The sequence below is a fragment of the Telopea speciosissima genome, chromosome 7 (assembly GCF_018873765.1).
Source record: "Telopea speciosissima isolate NSW1024214 ecotype Mountain lineage chromosome 7, Tspe_v1, whole genome shotgun sequence".
NCBI classification, from domain to species: Eukaryota; Viridiplantae; Streptophyta; class Magnoliopsida; order Proteales; family Proteaceae; genus Telopea; species Telopea speciosissima.
The window spans coordinates 25836656-25859238 of record NC_057922.1 but is presented as its reverse complement, the minus strand read 5'-3'; the positions used below and the strand labels follow the sequence as shown (position 1 = coordinate 25859238).

Genomic DNA, 22583 nt, shown 5'->3' with positions numbered 1-22583 from the left:
AAAATTTAAAAAAACAAAAAACTGCAACTGTATATAATATAGTCAAAACTTAATTAAGAACATCAATAGAGAGAATAAAAACTTAGTAATAAAAGATGAAATAAACTAATATATATTTTGGAATTAACATATTGGAATAAATTGCAAGGCAAAGAATCTCATCATGTCGTAAGAACACCAAGCGATGCATTGTAATAGACATTTATAAACAAACAAAAGGATCATAAAAAATGGAATTTCCAAACTACTAGATCCATATACAAAGTTCCAAATAATTTAACCATTGAAAAAACATCAGCAACATGAGGGCGGCCAAGGAATGGGGGTGTAGGGAGAGGAAAAGGGGAATAACAAAATGTTTATCCATCCGATGGAGGGAGAGTCAAAACAACGACCTCTCCTTAGAATTAGGTCAATACTCAACTGCATTGGCATTTGGCAGACACAACCATGCCAAGAGGCTCTTCCTTCTCAGATCTCACCTAAGTTCCAAGACACAAAAAGAAAGAAAAGAAAAGCAAAACTCTGTATAAATTTGAATTCCTTGAATTTCCGGAGGAATTATGTTAAATGATAGAAAAATGTAAAATAAAATTGGATTAATCTCCTCCTTGTATCCATGGCTGGCGAATGGCGATGAAGAACTGTTACCAACTTATGTGACAGAAAAAAAAGACAAAACTAATCATATGAAAAACAATGTTATTATGACACTGACATGAGAATGTTAACCTTTTTAATTTTAAATACCAAAAACACTTCTTTAATGTACACCAAACCGATTTGTCCGTGCATGAATCAGAAGGAAAACAAAAATCCCATATAGAATCTCTCTCTATATATATATATAGAGAGAGAGAGAGAGGTAGAGGTGCACCTTGACGAAGAAGAATCAATTTATCCAGTGTTTCTGGATGGCGAAAGTTTAATTTATTGGTGCACTTCTTCAACCAACCAACCAAAAATTTCTTCTCACTTGTTCAAAGAATTTGGACGGTGGCCTCTGCTGGTAGCGTAACTCAACATGGAAATCGCGTAGAGGAGTACGTTCTCTGCGAGGAGAGGGAGAGATAGAGAGAGAGAGAGCATTTCTGACTTAAAGGAAGGAAGGAATGAATGAAATGGGCGTGAATGAGTGAGTGCCTCAACCCCTGAATTCCTGAGAAATAATAGGAAAGTGGGCGGCAGGTCCGATATCGCCTGAAACGTGCGTACTTCCCTGTAAATAGGAAAGCAATGGTCCGTCTTAATTAAGGTCCTTTGGAACCCTGCCCGCATATTTCGCCACAAATAAGGAAAGCACTAGATCATGGGTCTTTTTATATATCCACTACAACCCATGTTTCAGTGATTATGCTGGATGCATTCTGTCCAATCAAAATTCAGAATTATTTGGCGAACTCATAGCTATTGGAATACAACAGTTCGGGCAAAACCATCAATCAGTTGGTTCCTTATACTCCTATTCATTTCACAGGAGCGTGTGAAGTGAAATGATCTGATCGCTGCCGCGGCCCCAGAATTCCCACCTTTTCATGGGGAGTCACGGTCATTTCACTCGCCTTTGTGTCTGAGAACAGGGACAACACACCACACACATTCAAGTAGCATTTTTTTCTCACATAAATCATTTATGTTATTTCTTTTAATTAATGCTTAATCGATTACTACAAAAACATATCTTTACAGGCACCCATTTTATGACCAAGTAAACTTGGCTTTGAGAAGATAAGCATCGGCAGAGTCAACATTTGAGTTAGAGCCTCAAGTAATTCTAACTGCAAAAAATTTATCCCCCCAATGAAATAAGGCAATTGAAATTTGAATGAGTTCCCCCCTCCCGTCCCCACCTTTTATTATTTTTTTTATTTTTTTGTTGAAAATATAATCACATAAACCACACACCAATCCTAAAATGTTCACTGATTTTTAGGACTGTGGAATGGCTAACATACACAACACACACCGCCATTCCACACACAATACACACCATTCGCATGCAAGTTCCCTCCCCCCCCCCCCCTTTTTATTTTGGTAGCAGAATTATTACCACATGAGTTTTCATACTAATATAGTGATTAGGATAATTGAGATAATTGATTCTCTCTTATCTATAACATAATTAATCTTAGGAGTTAATTTTGGGTGATTGGCCCATGTAATCTCTTGTTTATATTGATACCTCAATATCAATAGAAAGTAACCTATTCAATTCAACTCCATATCTCTTGTGTTATTGTGTTATACGATTAACAAGAATTAATTCATGATTAAGTTTACATGCACTCAAACTATCTAAGCCTCCCAACACCCATAAAACGATAACCATGAGTTTCTACATATAATTATACATATATAGATCGAATATAAAGTTTACAATCTTTGAAATTCAACTTCAACTCATTTTGTTGTACAAAATGAGAAATTGTATTGATATTTACAATAATAAGGATCCATGTAGTTGATCCTATTTATTTGGGATAAGGCGGAGTAGTTGTTGTTGTCATCGTTATTTTAAATGATATCTATAAGTTCCTTTGAAACCAAGTTTTCTAGTCGTTGCAATAACAAATTGAAGTCATCATCACTCCGAAGGAGGGTTAATCGTACATAACTGTCTTCAACGCCGAAAAAACCACCTGGACGACCAATGATACCGGCAGCTTCAAGAACTTTATGACATTCTTGATACTCCTCCATCTCACACTTCAACCATGCATAAGCTGCAAAAGAATTTAGTTCATCATTAATGTGGATGAAAAGTTTGGAAGGAATTAGTAGATTTATTTGAAAGATTTCACTGCTTAGCGCGCTTTAGCATTGTAGTTGTTAATCAGTTCAATTAGTAGATTTCATTGCAAGAAAGATATAATGTCATGCACTTAATTAGAATATGTGGAAAACTTGAGCATGGCTCAAAACATATCAACCTTAAAAGAATAAAGATTTTCCTAAATATACGGAAAAATATTAAGTTAGCACGGTAGCACCCAGTTTGTCTATGTCTCACTTCTCCCTTTGAAATGATCTCTCTAGCTACCTCTCCTGCATGATGCTTTGTCCCGCGCCCCCATTGGTGTTTCCCGCTAACATATCGCACACGGTTGGTGTGTCTATCGCTTTTCCTATATATATATATATGGGATTTACATTTTGACCCCACTCAAAGTCTCAAATAATTTGTAATTTTACTTTTTTGTCCTTTTAGTATGCATACAAATTTATTTTTTTTAATAAAGATAATAGCGTCATTTCACATATTTATTCTAAAAATGTGCATGACAACGACATCTTTTGATAATGATATGCCACTTTCAAATTATTTTTGAAAACCTAAATTTTTTATGCCTCCATCTTAACAACTTTTGGCAATAAAACAAGATGAAAGTGTCAAGTTCTAAATACACCTATAGAGGTGTCATTCAAACACTCCCTCTATATATATATAGGGATGTAGTTCACAGTATTGGTCGTTGTCGATGCCAATGTGTATCGGTTGCCGTCACTACGTATCGGTCCGATAAAGGATCATAACACTATTTATTTATTTTTTTTCAAAAACAGCATATCTGTTTTGTATCAGTGTTGGTCACGGTTGATCCCAATACGAATTGGCAATCTGGCACCGATGCCTAAAATCATGCTCTCCCCCCTTCCAAAAACAAAACACAAAAAAAACCAAAAAACAAAACTTACCAGGAGAAGGTCTATGAACATCTTGTAAGTAAGTGCAATATTGAGGAGAGAATTTTTGAAGGGAGAAACGCTTGGATTGAGAAATGATTTTGTTCAGCTTTTCCCACCGGTCTGCTATGGCTTTATGTCCAAATTCAAAGAGTGCCTTCCCTTCATCTTCCAACACCACCTTCAATAGCTCCAGAGCTCTCACTTGGGTCTCATGAGAGACACCCAGGGTATTCAATTTCAAATATGTTGTCATTCTTTCATAAACCATTGCATCTTTTATGAGTGCCCATCTGTATAATTTTTTTTTTAAAAACAACAACATCATTAGAGAGTTGTAATAAATTACAGCTGTGTTTGATATGCGTTCTAAGTCAATTTAACATTCTCGGGTAAGAAAAATAGTTATTTTTATCGTCCTAAAAAGCAAAATCAACCTGGAATGCATACCAAATAAATGAGTCTAATTAGCTATAGAGTGTTTATTACCCGAATCGGCTACCAGCATGACCCATAATCTTCGACAATGTGAAGATCATTAGCTCTTCATTTACAGGTGCAGGGATTGCTGAATAATGAGGCCAATAATATGCATGATCATACATAATCTTCACATTTGAGCCTTGGAGAACTGGTTCTCTTAAATTACTATCAGGGTTATTGGGAGAAGTCACAATTTCAATGAAGGACTTGGTAGAATTAAGGTTGGATATGTTGTTCTTCCATAAAGAAGCATCTCCTTGCCATTCAAAGTTCCTTGATTTAAACATACTTGCATGAGCTTGATACATCTGTAAATTATAAAAAAAACACATTCAAAATTTTTAAATTTCTAGTTTAGGATGAGCAATTGGAAAAGAAAATTAAGGTAGGGATGTATGTTACCGGGTAGTAAGGAGCCCGGGCGACGACGTTAACGGGTTTCAACAAGCGGTCGTCGTCGGAGAGTGCATAGAGTGATGCATGAAGCAATTGAGTTGATCCAACACCAAAAACTATGAATTTTCCTTCTGTAATAGCATTTCCAACAGAAGTGTGTAATTTTAGGATTTGCTTGGTTAGTTCAGCCGAGAGAAATGCTGATTCTGGAAATGAGTAACTCATCCGATGCCAACCCGAAATTGTTACTGCACTGCTTGCTTCATGTTGCATCCAATATGGTTCCAAATACAATGGATCTCCTCTACAAATTACAGAACAAATTAATTGTTATTATTATTATTAGGGGGAAGTTTTCATACACGGGTGTGTAAGTCGTGCATGTGAGAAGGTGGGAGTTTCGAGGCATTAAATATGGGTGGGGGGTTTATAATTTTTTCTACTTTTTGTGAGAGAGGGGACACGACCGTGCATGCTTGCACAGCCGTATATGAAATCTTTGGCCTTATTGTTATTATCATCGATGATAATTCCTTATAGCTTTTGCCAAAAATAATAATTCGCCTTTTTTTTTGGGGGAGGGGGGGTGTTGATTACAAAAATATTATTTAGACTCATTACAAAATAACCATAATCATGCCTCTTATAAACAAGTGTCAAAATGATACCTCTATTGGTGTATTTAGAAAATGACAAAATGGCGTACCTAGTGCACAAGGCTCCCGCCATTGTGGGGTTGGGGGGTTATGATAAAATATTGTTTTGACTCGCTACAAAATAACCATAATCTTTTTTTTTTTGGGTAAGGACAAGATAACCATAATCATGCCACTTAAAGTGTCATTGACACTTTTATTGGTGTATTTTGAAAATGACAAAAAAGCGTATCCAGTGCACGAGGCTTCTGCCATTGTGGGGTTTAAGGAGGGTCATAATGTTCAAAGCCTTACCCCTGCTTTTGTAGAGAGACTGTTTCTAGACTTGAACCCGTGAGCACTTAGTCACAATGGAACAGCCTTACCGTTGCATCTCTATTGGTGTACTTAGAACTTGACATTTACATTTAATTGTCCCTTGTATTTTTTTCAAAAGCATTTAATGCAATTATTTCAATGAGGGTAAATCTTTCATTTCATATAGGAACTTCATTAAATGTTGCATTATTGCCCTTTTTACACCTACATTAAATTAAATACTACAGTAATTAAATTTTGAAAATAAAATACTGGCAAAAAAATAAAATTACAAATCTATTTTTTTTTTCAGGTAATAAAAATTACAAATCTATTGAAAACTTAGGGAATGTCAATAAGAAAATCTCTTAATTATAGAATCAATGTCTAATAAAAAAATAATTTATTTCTATTCAAAGGAAAGCATATTTCATGCCATGCAAAGTGCCTATGACCCAAATTCCCCACCCATCGTAAGCCTATATAGGAAGCAGTCAATCCAGATTGAGAAAACCATTTCATCAAGTTTGTGATTTTATCAAAATTATTTATGAACTTAGTACTTTTTGTCAAGATTAATACTTACCTACGCCCTTGATTTTTTAGGATTAAGTTTCCCTCCCCCCATAGAGGACGGTTCACCCACCCTCCTTAGGTTCCCAAACCCCTCCTAGGGCTTTTGTATGTTCCAAAATACCCTCCTGACACCTTTGTCCGCCCTCTCCCACCCCGCGGTGAATGGAATCCCATTCACCATGGGTGATTGATGGCTAATTAAACAATTCATAATTGATTGACTAGAACAAATTAATCCGGCAGTTGATGATCTAAAGTACTGATTTAATTTAATCGTGTTTGTGAAAAACTGGAAAATTTTCTTGAAAAGATGAAATAAAATGACCTGAATATCCAATTGTCAAAATTTTGCTCAAAGAAAAAGGAGAAGAAGAAGAAGAAGAAGAGATGGTTAAGACAAGAAACCCGTCAGCGTTTGCAGGGCAGCTAGGCAAGATCTCAGAGCAATCAGGGCCTCCATAACATAAGCTACACTCACATACATGCTTTCCTCCTTGAGAGACTAGACCTCCATCCAAGTAAGCTTTTCCATGGCCTGAGCAGTATATGGATGCAACCTCCTCTGCCTCTTCTGCTGATTTCCTAGTCCATGTGAGCATCCCATGGTGACGGACGAGGAAGAAGTTGAAGAAGAAGAAGAGATTGAAGAGGAGAGACACAACATAGAGTGCGTTAGAGAAGCTACTCATGGTGATATTGGCCTCTCTCTCTCTCTCTCTCTGTGTCTATTGTTGATATTTATAACTTATTTATACGAAAAAAAGGTTCTCCACACAAATCTGGATCACCTCCTGGCCACATGGTGACCGCCCCACCTCTTCTCCCACCCTTCCATCCTCATGCTGACATCGAGGGGATGGAAGGTGAGAGATGGGGTGGGGCGGTGATCATCCCCACTCCGTTGACTCTTGTCTCTCTATTTCTCTCGTTCTCATATGAAATGACCTAGTTGCCTTCTTATGTATAAAATCAATCTATTACATCTCACTGGTGTGCAACTTATATATACCGTTTGTGCACAGGCCCCTCTCCCTATTTTTATATACAAAAGGAGTGGAATTGATGCGATACCACCAACCATCTTTATTTGAATAGGTCATTATTAACTACGCTTTCCAAATTATTATTGTGTTATTTTTTGGATTAACTTTATTAACTTTGTGAAAATTGGATCTATTCCATTTGCAATGAACCCATTTTCTATAATTGCTGGAATATCCAACTAAGCAGTTGAGCTACTGGTTGTAAGAAGAATCCAACATCGGGCCCACTCCAAACCAAGTCTTAAGTAAAAAAAAAAAAAAATGAAGGAAGAAGAAAGAAAGAAATATCCCCTAGGGTGACTTAATGGAGCCATTTAGATTAAGGTTAAATGTAAAATTCATCATTGATGTCATGTACATATAGTCTAACATTATTATTAGGAAAAAGTTTCTCTGAGCCTAAGGCATGCATTATACCTCTTCACATGTATTTCATCATTGCTTTGTGTGTGTGCCAAGGAGACAAAAGGAGTCCGGATCACATCCCCATCCGGGGATGATGGGTCTGGATTTGTCCCCACCCGTCCAGCCATCCCCGGATGGTTCTTTATTAAAAAATACGTAATGTTCTCATGTGTACTTGAAAAATGCAAAAAGACAAATGGCATTTCTTAAGAATGACATAATGAAATTGGGATAAAATGTTCAACAACCATAGAATAAGGAACTCTACCATTTTATAGGTAGTAGCCCAACTGCAGTATTTCAGAGGTAAATTTCTCTACATGGTAAGAATATAAAGCTGGCATAGAGAACAGAAGTGATATTTGGCGATTTAGATCTGTTCTATCATATCAATGGCAGAGCATAATCCTGCATATACTGTTCTAGAATCCAACGGTCGGAGCTTGACTCATTGTGTAAGAATCTTCTTTCAGCCAAATCTGAAGATTGATTTCAGTGCATAATCCACACCACCTTGATACCTTAATTATCTTCTGTTATTGGGCTGACATTCACTATATTCCATGATATGGGATTCACAATATTTTGATGATGCTCTACCTTATATATGATGTGGTCAAGCAATATTGTTTTGGTGAAGATCAATAACTCAAAGGTGCAAGAGGCTTTGAACCCAAGAATCATAAGAGTCCATATAAACCAGGACAGGCTGGGACATTATACAGAAGTACTTAAACAAGTCCAACAAATCCCTGCACAGGCATAACAAATGTCATGCTTGCTCAGTTAAGTTAAACTATGCATGGCCATGTCTCCTATATGATAAATTATACCTGCATAGAAGGAATATTTCACCTTGAAAGTAGCTTCACTGGATCATGAAGTTGTTTCATGAGTGTTTGAATACAAATTGCACAAGTGAACACTTAAATGGAGTGTGCATCAAGTAGAACAAAGACAGAATATAATATATGTAATTTTAGCCATTCTAGGATGGTTAATGAGATGGTGAATATTGAGGAAAGGGAGATTCCTCAAAGTGATTACTTTAGATATCAGGGCTCAATAGTAAATAAAGAAGGGGATATAGAGGATGATGTTGCCCGGAGGATTAAAATAAGATGGATGATGTGGACAGGTGTGTCCGATTTGTTGTGTGATTAGTGTATCCCTTTAAAGGAAAATTGTATAGGATTGTCATACATCCAGCTATGATGTATGGTGCGGAATGTTGGGTAATTAAGAAACGTCATATAGATAAACTTAAGTGTAGCACAAATGAGGATGTTGAGATGGATGTGTGGCAAGATAGGAAGGACAAAGTAAGGAATGATTACATTAGAGCTGAATTGAATGAAGCTTCAATTCATGATAAGATACATGAGAATACAGAGGAGTGATTTGATTCAGATTGAAGATACTAAAAGAGCCAGGGGCAAGCCTAAAATAACCATAGGAGAAGTGGTGAGGAAAGACGTGCATAGCTTAGGGCTCATATCATGTATGACTTCGAATAGAGCTGATTGGAGAGCAAGGATCCATGTGGCCGACCCCATTTAGTTGGGATAAGGCGGTGTTGTTGTATTATAAGTTATAACCCTCCTAGAACACACGTAATCATAATTAAATATAATCAAACACTAAAATTCCTTTAACAAACTATCACCGAGTATGGTGGATTCACAAAGTACAATAGTGGAAAACCACCTCGAAATTTAGCATCACAAGGCATGGAGAGTGCTCAGTAGACTTCTACAGATGTTTTTCTACCCATGGGACCTCTACAAATTTTGTAAGTTTTGGGTTAACAGTTGAGTAGACATCGTCAAGTTCTTGCATTAACATGTCCATTTGCTTCTTTAAGATTAGAGGAGAATATTTGCCAAAGGGGTATGACTCTAGAGGTTATAAATCCACATTAGAATGTGATGTCTATACCTTTCTGGAGGCTGATTTTGAATTTGTGAAGATATGAGGTTCCTCGTTTGGATTTGAGAAGATTGGAACTTCATGGTTTGGACTTCTGAAGATACTGGGTTCAGTATTTGGACTTGCAAAGAGAGATGATTGTGGGGACATATCATCACCCATATCCTTGGTCTTATGGAGGAGAAAGGTTCCAGAAAGAATGGTCACAAAGCCACATAATTCAGTTGCAATTTGTGATGCATTTTGTGAGTCCCAGTCCTGAAGCAGTAAGAATAAAGCAGATCAGCAGCCATGCATAGCAGTAATCAAATTAATGACGTAAATGTCAACAATAACTCACAGCTATATATATATTTAGCAGTCGTTCTTAGTCAATTGACCGTAAATCAACTCAGACAGCAAGACTGTTTAAGGGATTTCATATTACAAGAATATCATTTAACTGGCATATATTTTGAAGTCACAGGACATGGTATTAACTGAAGTTCTAAACGCACAGCTCATCCTTAAGAGTAGGTGGATGGACATGTCTATTTATGAAGTAGATATATCAGAGATGCTTTTCTAAGTAGACAAACATATTGCAATTGTCGGACCCACTCATTTAAATGTATAGACTGCAAGATATCTCCTGCATTTTAATCTCCTAATGTTGGCAACAGACCTCATGTACGTAACGCAAAATACTTCCCAGACCCTAAAATTGCCAAAATAACAACAGTAGACAACGAATGATCTGGTTGGGCCGTGGAGTAGCAATTTTCCTAATAATAATAATAGTTTTAAAAGTCATGATAATAATAATAATAATAATAACTATAATAAAAATAATTATAATGGATGAAGACCACAACAGAAGTTACCTTGTCTCAACATAACCATCTCTACTTGTCATTGCAACTCTGCAACTCTGCAACTCATATTATAGAGAGTAGTTACCTTGTCTAAACATGACCACCTCTGCTTGTCATTGCAAATCATATAATAGTGACAGTATACGGTACTAATAAATATGAGATCCAACTGATCATTATTGTGTATATTCAACAAAATGGTGCAAAAGATGGGTCAATGTATGCCCTTTGTCGAGTACTATTAGAGTTATCAGTCCCTGAAAAACAATTATAGTTATAACTATTCTGATGAAGCAGTTACAGCAAGGCTGGATAAAAACAGCTCTTTGGAATCCCAAGTCAAGAGACAACATCAAGTGGTTACAGGTCCTGGCCCCAACATCCTCTCTCTCTCTGGGAAATAACTTTAAGAATTTATAGAAGGAGAAACTCAGTCAACTATTGTTGGTAGAATTTATAGTTTGTTTGAGACAATAGTTCAACCCTACATTTGGTGGTTGTTTTAAGTTTCTTATCAGTTAACGTGTCCCACTATTTTCGCTGTTATTACCAAAGTTCCTTGTAAACACAGGATCCCCCCCCCCCCAAGGTTTTCAGTGACATAGTCATTGTCTGGGATCCAGATATGTCGTAAAATCATAGGAGAACACCTTTTTATCTTTCTTATTCACTCTTACTATTCTACAATATGCCATTCTTTCCCTTCTCTGTTATTTTAGTTTTACTCTCAAATTCTAGTCTTGCTCCTGTTTGAATTAGCTCTACCGGTGTTTCTTTAATTCATAGACCATATAAGTCAGGTTCCTCTCAACTATAGGCCTATTTTCTAAAAATCTAAACCTTCTCCCTCTATGTACCCACCTCCTCTCTATTTTGTTTCTTCCATTCTAAACCCTTAACGGGATCTTACACATCTCAACTTCCACCTTCATTTTCCCCACCTAAGCTCTAAAAGCTAATTTTATACCTGCCCCTTGCTAACCATCCAAATCCATCGTCCTCCCCTTTTCATACAAAATCGTAATTCTAATTGTCATGACTTACAAAAATCAAATGTTTTAAATCCTTCAGAACCCTAAAAGTATAATTGACTATCATAAATTCTAATTGGGTGTACATTGTCTTTATTTTGCAGAACAACCCTAGAATCTTGAGACCATAGGGTGTCCTGAATCATTTTCAGGAACACTCTGCGTGCAACACTAATCAGAAGTTTGAGGAAATATCAAATGGGGAGATTCACATTACATTGAGGAAAAAAAAAGAACAAAAATAATCAATTTTTGAAACATTCTTTGCAGATACATTAGTTGCACTACGTACAGACTATACAATCACAGGGCACAACAGCATGATTTACAAGATATCTTAGACATTGATGTTACAACTTGCAGTTGAGTTCATTGGATGCACACTGCAAAATTTGTGTTCACAGTTCCCTGTGCATCAATCCCTCATTCAGATGCTTTATTACAAGGTTATATGTCTAGGAATCAGATCCATCAGAGCATCAAATCTCAGGATACAAGGAGCTGGCAAGTATGGATTCTACGCCTAGTTAGGGTACATGGACGTTACACATAACAACACATGCAGTTTCCAAGTATACAAGAAAGTAATTTAAATGCATCACCATTGATATCCAAAATGAAAACATTTAGCAACAAAAGAATGGAACTATGAACTTATATATAATATCATGCCGAAAACTGCACTGTGTAAGGTTGAAGGATAAGGAGGATAAAACAAAAATCCTACGCCCATACAAAGGTAGTATTATAATGTTGAGTCAGACATGGTTACTAGGTGTAAAATGAAGGGTTCAGGCACATATCATATTCATAGGACAGAAGACAACAATCCCCACTGCCTAGACGCATCTTGCGTGTATGCCATATCTATCACCATCTTAATATGCATAATTTTTAAGAATTAATGATTTGCAAACAGATAATCCGAAAAGTTGTCTAACAAAAATTTGTCTGAAAACTGAATTGTTGAAGAGAACCAGACAACACAAACTTCCATTGAAGGAATTACCTTGAACATGATCATGCTGGCAATGATTGTGAGTGAAGTGAACATAACATAGTAGACGGGAGATACAACAGCAGTGTTAAAAGTGTCCAATGCCTGCAAAGATGAAACCAGCTCTCAGATTAAGCATCTTCAAGAGTCGGGGGAAGATATGAAGAACACTACAGAAGCTATTTTGGAGTATTATGCACCTTCTCCAAGTAGATAGATAAAGGTGACTGGTCATTTCACTAAATGTTAACATGTTTGGAGGATAGCTTATTTCAAAAAAAAATTCAAATATCCCCTAGCAAAGGTAAAATACATCACACCTCATAATTAGCTGGTAAATTCAATTGTAATCATTACTGCATACAAGCATATATTACAGATTACTCTCAAAACAGAAAGTGGTTTGGCACTGACATTATTGCTTTTGAAAAGACACAGTGATGCAAGAGCAATTTCTTGGACCAGTCCAAACCCGTTGGGGAGCCCAGATGGGGATGAACCGAGTCCAATTGATTTTTGGGTTCTGTATGATTTTTAATTTATTTTATTTTATTAGGATTTTTAATTAGCTGGGTTTATCTTGTAATCTTCTGGTTTAGTTTTAATAGGTTAAGTATTGAAAGAGCTTGAGTTCAAGTTTTAATTCAGTTTAGAGTCTAAATTGGAGTCTTGTTTTAATATTAGTGTTTTAGTTAAGGATTAAGATTAATTGGATTAGGAGTCTCTTTATTTTATCTTTAAATACTCTGGTAATCATCGTTTGTGCTGGATTGGTACAAGGTCGTGTGGCCTCTCTCTCGTTTCTGAACTTCTTCATTCTCTGTTCTTCCATCTCCTTCTCTCCTCTTCTCATTCTTCTGTAGAGTTTGAACCAGAAATCAAGTCTGGCTTTGTACTTGCCACTAGTCCTGGTTGCAGCCCCTTTCTTTGGATCTTCAAGCCGTTGAAACCCTCTGTTGCTTGCTGGATTTAATATGTCTGAATATCAGAAATATATACCTTTTAAGATATTGACTCCATTAGAGGCTTATTAAGTGAGTTTTTTCAATCGGGAGAAATTCTGGTTCTCCGTCTAGTTGCGGAGAGTGAATCTTGAGTTTAAGATAAAGATCTTTGATTCTTTCCCTTTAACAATTAAAATCCTTTTAACCCCTACTTCCAATAATACCCTTCTCCTTAACTTTTTTATTCTTTTAAGTTTATTTTATTTTCATCTTCCAAGAATACCCCTTCTCCCCTTCAGATGTACTATGCTATTCCCCTAGCTGATTTATGTTAGCTTGGATTCCATTAATTACAAAATCACCATCAGTTTTAGATTATTTGAATTTTATTGTTTAGAGTGGGCCCATGGCAAACTCAATACAGTATTTTGACCCCAGGTTCTGCATCACACAGTGGTCTCCATTTCTAAACATAATTATTTTTCTCATCATAACTAGGTACAAGCAATTGAAGTTTCCCATGAAAATTCAAAATGAATACAGATGTTGTTCTTTGAAGATGATTGGCAATCCCAAAACAACAATTGGAGGTATTACTTAATCTGGTAGGACTTGGTGTGGTTTATCATGAGGCTGAAAAACGTTGCTAATACTCTACAATTCATTGTTTAATACCTTCATTAGAATCTCTGCATTGTTAAGATCACATTTTTGTTAAAGGTTTCTATCATGGCTCTCTGGTTGGTAAGTTGGTCAAGAGTATACAAGAAAAGGAATTGGAAAGGCTCTGGATACAGATATCCATGTACTAATTTGGTGAACCCTGTGCATCAATATTTTGCCCTCACTGTATACTAATTTGATGAACCCTTCAATATTTAAGTCCTTACAGTAAGATAACTCATAATATTAACAATATATTTGTTTAAACAAACAGAGAGACAAAAAAGAATAAAACATTTTAGGGCCAAGAACCAAGAAAAGGATGGAAAGAGAAACAACAAATTTATGTGATAAAGATATACAAATGATAACTCAGTTGAAAAAATTCGCAGGAAATACTTCAAGAGAAATAGATCAATATGGCATCACATAGACTTGAGGGCTGTTGTCCTTAGGTACTGCGACAGGGTGCTTCTGGGTTAGTATTAATAGGAGTTCTTTAAGTCGATCCAAGTCAAAATATGTTTTACGGTTATCTGACTTTGGTAAGTTACTTCCTAAAAGTTCCAATTATGAATATAGCATTGGTTTCATAAGGGATTACTATTTTACTAAGAGTCTAAGTAGAAAAGAAGACAATACAAAAGTAGAAAATAAGGAGTCTTTTTTCCCAATTTTGTAGAGGCGTTGGTAGGGGAGGACACTTTTTTTTTAAATAGCCAAACATCCTTAGACAAGGATCTAAAGCCCATTCTTCACATCTACCAATGTTGATACAGAGAAATTGTGATGCCACAAAAACCTGCTCTCAGATGAACTAGAAGATTGACGATCCCCACCATTCTTAGAGAAGGATCTAAAACACATGCATCAAATCTACCAATGTTTGCAGAGAATTTGCGATGCCACAGAAAACTGCACACAGATGAACTAGAAGATTGATGATCAACATTATCATAAAGGGACTGATAAATGATAATGCTGAAAGCCAGATGATGGGAATCTTATGTCTGATAATGCCAATGAAAGAAAAAGGCATCACAAAGATCGTCTGTGGAAGCACCATCAAAGGAAACGGAAGCATGATACAAAGATGAATTGCAGCACAGCAGTATTAAATCAATAAGAAGTCTATAACGTTTTCAGCTAAAGTATAAGCATTCATGACCTTAAAGTCTTATGTTTTTTGCTCTTCCATGTGGAATGTCAAACCATAGAAAAAGTATATGGGAAGAAAAAACTTTTTGCTTTGGAATCATCTTCCTTAACATGCCATGTTTTGTCACTTTACTTTAAGCATTATTTGAATAGAAGTTCAAGACTGATTCTGTAACATGCTTCCAAAACAAGTTCCTAAATTACCTTGTTCAAATAGTCCATCTGCAGGACACAACAGACAACAACAACCACCGTGAAGAACCATGTCTGGAAGTATTTGAACTGATTCGATCCTGAAAATGTTAACTTCAAAGCAATTCCCAATGCTTTCACACTCATAACCTACAGCATTGAGAATTTGAGAAAAATAAGGATCAAGAACTATTGTTTCTAGTCGTATAAGCTACAAAAGATATATGCATACCGTAATTGATCCCATCAGTGAGCAGATCCCAATGTATACTGTCATATGTTTTTGCCCATATTTTGGCACAAACAAGAAAATGAGGATGAGAACCATAATCAAAACAAAGCAAGTGTAAACAATGAAACCTGTTGGAATCAAAAATTCAGAGGTCAGTTTCTGGCACTGAGTAGTGGATTCAGCAACATGTAATTAAGTAGATTTATCGCTATATTTGGAGACTCCAGTTTCCTAGTTTCAGAGATTCAGAGTGAGAAATCGAGATAACTTAAAAGCTACATTATGAAATCTAGAATACATAATACACAATGAATGGGAATTCTAAGACCTATTGCTCAACATAAAACTCAGGAAAAATGGAATATCTGGTAATGGACAGATCTCTGTGAGAAAAGCCATAAGAGATAAAATTAACATTTAACAGATTACCTGGCTGAGTAGCTAGTTGCCATACTTGCTTTACTGATTCAATGGCTCTTTCTTGTGGAGCATGTAAGGCGATACTGATGGAGCCCACCACACAAAGAAGACAGCCAAGCATGCCAAAAATGTGCAATTTTTCATTCAACAAAAAATGAGCTAGCAGTGCGCTGCATAAAAGAACATTTCAGAGGAGCAGGAATGATGCTTTCATGGAACAGGCATTGCAATGTTTTCTTAAGACATACCTGAAAATAATACTTAAAGCCCCCAATGGAGTTACAAGAATTGCAGGAGCGAATGCATAAGCAGCAAAATTAGCTAGCTCACCAATAATCACTAGAAAACCATAAAGTCAGTAACTATATAAACCACAAAATTTTCAGAAAAGTAATTTCTATGATGGTGTTAATGAGAAAATTTTCAGGATCTTTCTTTTCAATTTCCTTTTTTTTTTTTTTTTTTTTTTTGGGGGGGGGGGGGGAGGAGAATAACAACTAGCATGACTATAGCTGAACCAGAATCCTTGTATATTTGCCATGGTAGAAGGTGGTCAGAACATCTTATTTTCATATACTGGTTACAGGGGAAATGCGTTGAGGTTTTTAGCAGATCTGGCCATTGGACATTCTTGAAGATTTTCTTTTTATTAAAAGACAACACAATGGTTAACGAAGACAAAAGGAAATCCAAACGGTCTGGTATGTCGCCGTTGATATACTTGGATAGGTTTGGCAGAGGGTGGGACAACAACTATAGACTCCTCTAGCTCCAACGGAGTAGGGAGCAAGGATTTAAGTATCGATATAGGGTATCATATTAGAGGGGTGATTTTAAGAGATGTATCGTATCGTATCGGAGAGACACAAGATAAGCATGGAAATGGTCAAGAAAAGCATGGATGTGCTTATAATACATATAAAATACAGTTTTGAAGCATAAAACACCTTACTATGCAATATTTACATATACATCAGCTTGATGCAGGGATTTGAGTCATTTCACCTATTCTAGTGATGCATAACATACACACAAACAAACAAACAAACAAACAAACAAAAGAAAACAGAGACCTGCAACTTCACCACTTTTAGCCCAATTATGTATCGATCTGTGATTTCAGCACTGTAATCCCTAAAACTTGTTGAAATCGTAAAGATTTGGGTCGTTTTTATGTTAAATGATTTCCTCCAACTCATATCGAAGAGAAAAACAAGTTTCCAAGGCCTTCAGTTGCTCTCAGTTTCGTATCTCACTCAAGGTTTCTGTTTTGCAGGTTTAAAGGAGGCGTATCAAGTGTATCTTACCTGTATTACACCATATCAGACTGTATTGATCCAGTATCGGACCATATTGCCCGTATCAGTTGATACAATTTGTTTTTGAAAAAGTATCGTATCAATGCCCACCGATACCGAGACGTATTGAGTGATATGATACAATGCTTGCGGATACTTAAAACCCTAGTAGGGAAAAGAATATCAGAGAGCTCTTCCTTACGAATAGAGTGAACAGGAATATCAAAAAGTTGACCTTCAGAAGAAAAATAGGAAATACCCTAAAAAATTTAACATTAACACTAACAAAAAATGATGAGTACAAGGACAATAGCATTTGTAACCGTTGAAGTGTTGAAGATTGGTTCGGTTCAGTTCTCTTCTGGTTTGGTTCTCTTGGTAAAGTGTGTAATGTAACTAGGTACATTAGAGTGTCTAGATTCATTATGCACATGTGTAATGTGTTAATTGTGTGTTTGCGCAATCATACCATATTTGTAATATTCTCAAGATTATAAATAAAGCGGTGGCCTCTGTCTCATTGACAAAGCCAAATCATTTCTCTTTTCTCTCTTTTTCTCGACCTGGTATCAGAGCATAATCCCTTAGGGATTTTTTTTAGAGTCCACCACCGCCGCCGGCACCACCACCACCGAGGCTTCAGCCTCTTGGTTCAGCATGATTGACTGAACATGGGTTCTTGTACTACATGTACGGGGGAGTGTTGATGTATACATTGATGTTGCCCTTCACTAACAGTTTGAGCGTTTAGGGGAAATGGTAGTGAACAGACATTTGGTGCAAGACACTGATAATAAAGTCCCAAGACAGAGTTGAAAGCTTTATGAAGATCGATCTTCATGAGGGCAACAAGGGGTGAGAATGGGGATCAAAACCTCTAACAAGCTCGTGACAAGAAGGATGTTGTTGGAGACACTTCCACCCAAAATGAAGACCGATTGATTGTCATTAACAAGGGAATGAACCATCCGCTTGAGACGATTGGTGAGAACTTTGGCAATGAATTTGTACAGAAGGTTGCAAAGGGAGATAGGACGAAAGTCAGAGAGAGAGGAGGCACCTTCTTTCTTGGGGAAGAGGGAAAGAAGGATTGGTTAATGCCTTTGACCTGGCTAGGGTTGAAGAAGAAGCTATAGATGGCCAAGACAAAGTCCTGTTTTATGATATCCCAACAGGAGGAGAACAAGCCCATACTAAAATCGTCCAGACCGAAGGCCCGATTGGGTTTATGAGAGAGGACAGCAAAGAGAATTTCCTCTTCTGAGGAGATAGAATGCAAGAAGACGAACAGAGAGGGAGAGATAAATTAATTGAGAAGGTCGTCAGGGATGTCAGAGGAAGGGTTGAAGATGTTGAAGAAGCGAACCGATTCAGATTTGATGTCCTCAACCGAGGAAAGGAAGGAACCGTCAGAGGACAAGAGCTTGCTGATGGAATTGAATTTAGTTCTGGCCTAAAGGGATCGGTAGAAGCAGGCGGAAGTGGAGTTTGCTAGTGATAACCATTTGATTTTTTGGAATTTTTATGAAGGAAGCTTTCTTCTTGGACCAGTAGAGTGAAGAGCTCATAGGAAACAAATTTATCCTAAGTCGCAAGAGGGGCATTGAGGAAGTCGGATTGGAGACGAAGCTGGATATTCAATAGAATGGCACAACAATCAGCAACACAAGAGGAGATGTTGCCAAAGGAGGAATTCCAGGCCTTGAGAGCGTTTTTGACATTCCGGAGCTTCATAGAGAAGGCAATGAGGGGAGAAGAGTGGGCAAGGATTGGCTGACTCCAGGCATGGCAGATAATAGCATGGAAGTAGGGATGGGAGGACCACATATCGAAAAATTTGAGCGGCTTAGATCCAAAGGAGGTGTAAGGCTGGATGAGAATAGTGATGGGACTGTGGTCAGAAACTCCAGGGGGATCAAACAAGGCATGGGATGATGGGAATGCGGTGAACCAAGCTTCGTTCACTAAAAACCTATCAAGCTTACCAATTCTAGAGTCACCACAATGCATGTTATGCCAGGTGAACTTAAGGCCTAACTACCTAAGGTCATCCATGCCGATGTCCTCAATGCACCACCCCGTTTTTCATAGGCTAACCACACTACATTAAAGTCTCCTCCCAAATCCTAAGGGAGGGAAAAAGCTGGGGAAGCAAGATTAAGGATATCAGTCCAAAGGGTGGACCTCTCAATGGTGCAGTTTACTGCATAGATGACAGTGAAGAAGAATTGGAAGATAGCAGCAGGATCGAAGACTTTAAGGTGCAAAAATTGGAATGAGAGAAAGAGAACTGAGACGAGAAGAGAGGAGGGATCCCAGAAGCACCATATACGACCATTGGGATGATGAAGTTTGAGTAGAATGACTAAGAAGGGGCAATTGATGCAGCAATGTGGAGGACAATAGGCTCTTTAATGCATGTTTCAATGAGGCAAGCAAAGGAAAGATGTTGGGAGTCAGTGCGGGAGCGAACTTTGGCTTGTTTGGCCGGAGAAATGAGGCCCTTAATGTTCCAAATAGTGCATTGATTCATTTAGTGGGGATGAAGGGGTGCAACAGAGACTCCCTAAAAGAGAGGCTAGGGGAAGCCTAGTTAGGGAGATGCCCTTTCTGACGGCACCTATACCGTTGGACGAGAGGAGGTTGGACGAAGGAGATGGAAATTTGGCCATGGAAGGAAGGAGAATGGCCCTGGCTAGGGTGATTGGCGGAGGCAAAATGGAGCTCTGCGAAGGAAGGAGGTTGGCCCTGTCGTGATTGATGTTAGGTGATGGAAAAGGAAGAGAGTAGGTAGAAGGGTACAGGTTCAACCCACGAACCATATCCAAGGGGCAGTGGTCCAGTCAAGTTGGGGATGGGCTAGAAGGTGTACCCAAAGGAGACAAAAGTGTGCTTAGAAGGTGGGCCTGAGGATGGGCTGGGAGATTAGGGATGAAAGAGAGGAGAGGGTGGGCTTACACGTGGGTGGGTAAGAGTAAAGGGCACATAGAAGGGGGCGTGATGGGCTGACCAAAGAAAGGAGCCTAGCTACAGGGTTTCTTAATGCGTGGCAAAGAAGGAAGGTTCCACACGCAACCACAGTTGAAGGGAAATTTTGGGAAACGGGAGACCTAGCAAGGGTAGGCCCCACATACAAGGACAGGGTAGGCAGGGGTAAAAGAGGGGGGGGAATGAGGTTAAGTCATCAAATGACACGACCGCGAGGGAGAGTGGCGGAGGAGGGAGGGGAATGTTAGATATTTCTACAATGATCGGGTAAAGTATGGATGACTGAAGCAACACGATCTCAGGGGAGAAGCCAGAGAGATTTGGAGCAGTTGGATGGTAGGCAAGAGAGAGGGCAGATGTCAAGATAATAGGAGAAGCAGAGGGGACTATGTCAATGGCTGAGACAGACTGGAGTGCAGAGAGGTTGGGACCAGCGGTAGGGGGTATGAGCGATGGGAGAGCCAAAATCTAGTTGTTCACGGAGTATGAGGGCTCAGCGTATCCGGCTACGCCTTCGACTACAGGTAGCAGAGGTGTGGTAGTTTACAAGGGAAGGGCTAGGAGGGAAACCATAGGGGGGAGGTAATATGGGTGTTGGGGGCAGTTAGGGGAAACCTAAAGTGGGACGGTAGCTCAAGGGAGGTGGAAGGTTCGCAAGGCTTACCAGGAGGGGTCCCCGAAGTAGCGGCTAGGGTGGGCAATACTTCTGAAGTGAGACCTGGGAGTCGGGGAAGACAATGGTCAGTCGAGTGACCAAAGACCTTGCAGGAGGAGCAAAGCGGAGGGAGCTAGTCATATCCAATAGGTTGGTCGAAGGAGAAGCCTTCGTCATCGGAGAACTTGATGGAAGATGGCGGAGCATCAGAGGCTGGTATTTCAACACATATCTGAGCAAAGGCCAAACGGTCCTTTTTTTTTTTGGGTGTGAGCATCAGAGTACAGTGGCTTGCCCACAATAGATCCCACAATGCTCAGGCCTTCTTCATACCAGTAGTGCACAGAGAGAACCGGTAAGGTTGGTCCACAATGTGAGAAAATATTATGGCCAAACAGTCGATATCAGTCTCTGTTGCCAGTACAAGCAAGGAACTTCATCCTCTCCCCCTTTCAGCTGCCATGGCTGGAAGTGCTTCAGCTGGGCTGCCACCACCAAGACTGTCTCCTCTTCGGGAACCAATGGTAGAACCGAACAGCAGCAATTCATCAAAGGTTGCTGCACTTTCAAGAAGAGGAAGATGGAAGTCTGAAACCGACTCTCAAAATCCAAAGAGTAAATAGATCTGAGAAATCAATCTCAGAATTTTTCAGAGAAAAAGAAGATTCTTTTGGTGCTGTAACAGGATCGGAATTGCTCCAATACCATGTCACAAAGCATGAAGAAAAATAAAAATAGAAGAGGAAAATATAGAGGAGAGAATAAGGGAGAAGGGAGAAGGGAGAAGAGAGCTGTATTTCCTCTATACTACCCCACAGTTAATTTCACAGATTTGTTTCATGTGATCAAGTTACATAAATACCCCTGTAACAGAGTAGAGATACAGCTAAAGAGATAAGTCAACTATTAGCTAATCAGTCTAACAGAACCCAATACCTTTCTTATCGTTAATCTCAACATGGGGAAACAGACTCTTCCAGAGATTGCACATGAACTTATTCTCAAACAATTTTTGGCTACCAGTCCCTCCATAAAAAGTTAGATCAGCAAATCAATAAGCATCTTACAGTTCAGGTCTTGTAAGTGGAAATAATACTGATTGTCACCAACAGGGGCCAAAATTACCAAAAGAGAGGACAGTCAAGAAAAGGAAGGAATTTACTCTGCCTGTCGTGCATCTGGTGTATCCCTTCCCAAACTAATTGAAAAGGAGCTGATCACTCTTCCAAATCACATTCTCTCTTAATCATAAAAATATCAGCCTTTGCTAGAGTTTGAGGTGGTCAGGTATAAGCTTTACTGGGTCTGTTTTTCAACCAAATGTTTATATCAAAACCTCAATGGATGAATCGAGCACTGATTGACACGTGTTCTCACAAGCACTGGCAGGTCCTATGTTGCCTCAGCTAGCCTACTCCTCACATCTCAGATCTATGGAATGTGCAGTTAAGCGACAGGCAATGTAGAGAGATTAAAATTAGGGAAAGGCTTGGATGATTAGTTCATCCCAAGCACATCTTTATTTATAAGAATAATGAAACAGTAAAATATTTACATGAGCAATGTGGGACTAAACCACATACAAGAGACAACTAATAATAAAGGGTAAAAAGGTCTAGAATACCCCCACGGTATTTTGGCCCATATATCTAACACTCCCCCTCAAGTTGGAGCATATATAT

General features: G+C 38.3%; 2 protein-coding genes across 2 annotated transcripts in view; both read right to left on the bottom strand.

Annotated features, from left to right (window-relative positions):
• Window positions 1-2513: 2513 nt before the first annotated feature.
• Window positions 2514-6781, bottom strand: LOC122667667 (tryptophan aminotransferase-related protein 4-like). Its single transcript, XM_043864040.1, has 5 exons — window positions 6498-6781; window positions 4570-4867; window positions 4174-4475; window positions 3697-3977; window positions 2514-2723 (listed from the first exon to the last, which is right to left on the bottom strand). Exons 1-5 carry the CDS (start codon window positions 6779-6781, stop codon window positions 2515-2517), a joined length of 1374 nt encoding a protein of 457 aa, XP_043719975.1. The 3' UTR covers window position 2514.
• Window positions 6782-9160: 2379 nt separating this feature from the next.
• LOC122667668 (probable magnesium transporter NIPA1) overlaps window positions 9161-22583 on the bottom strand; it is a 36611-nt gene continuing 23188 nt past the window's right edge. Inside the window, exons 4-9 of the mRNA XM_043864041.1 lie at window positions 16209-16299; window positions 15970-16130; window positions 15541-15668; window positions 15321-15458; window positions 12364-12456; window positions 9161-9727 (exon numbers count right to left, since the gene is read on the bottom strand). Coding sequence (XP_043719976.1) covers window positions 9473-9727; window positions 12364-12456; window positions 15321-15458; window positions 15541-15668; window positions 15970-16130; window positions 16209-16299 — 866 coding nt within the window. The 3' untranslated portion in view covers window positions 9161-9472. The remainder of the gene's footprint in view (window positions 9728-12363; window positions 12457-15320; window positions 15459-15540; window positions 15669-15969; window positions 16131-16208; window positions 16300-22583) is intronic.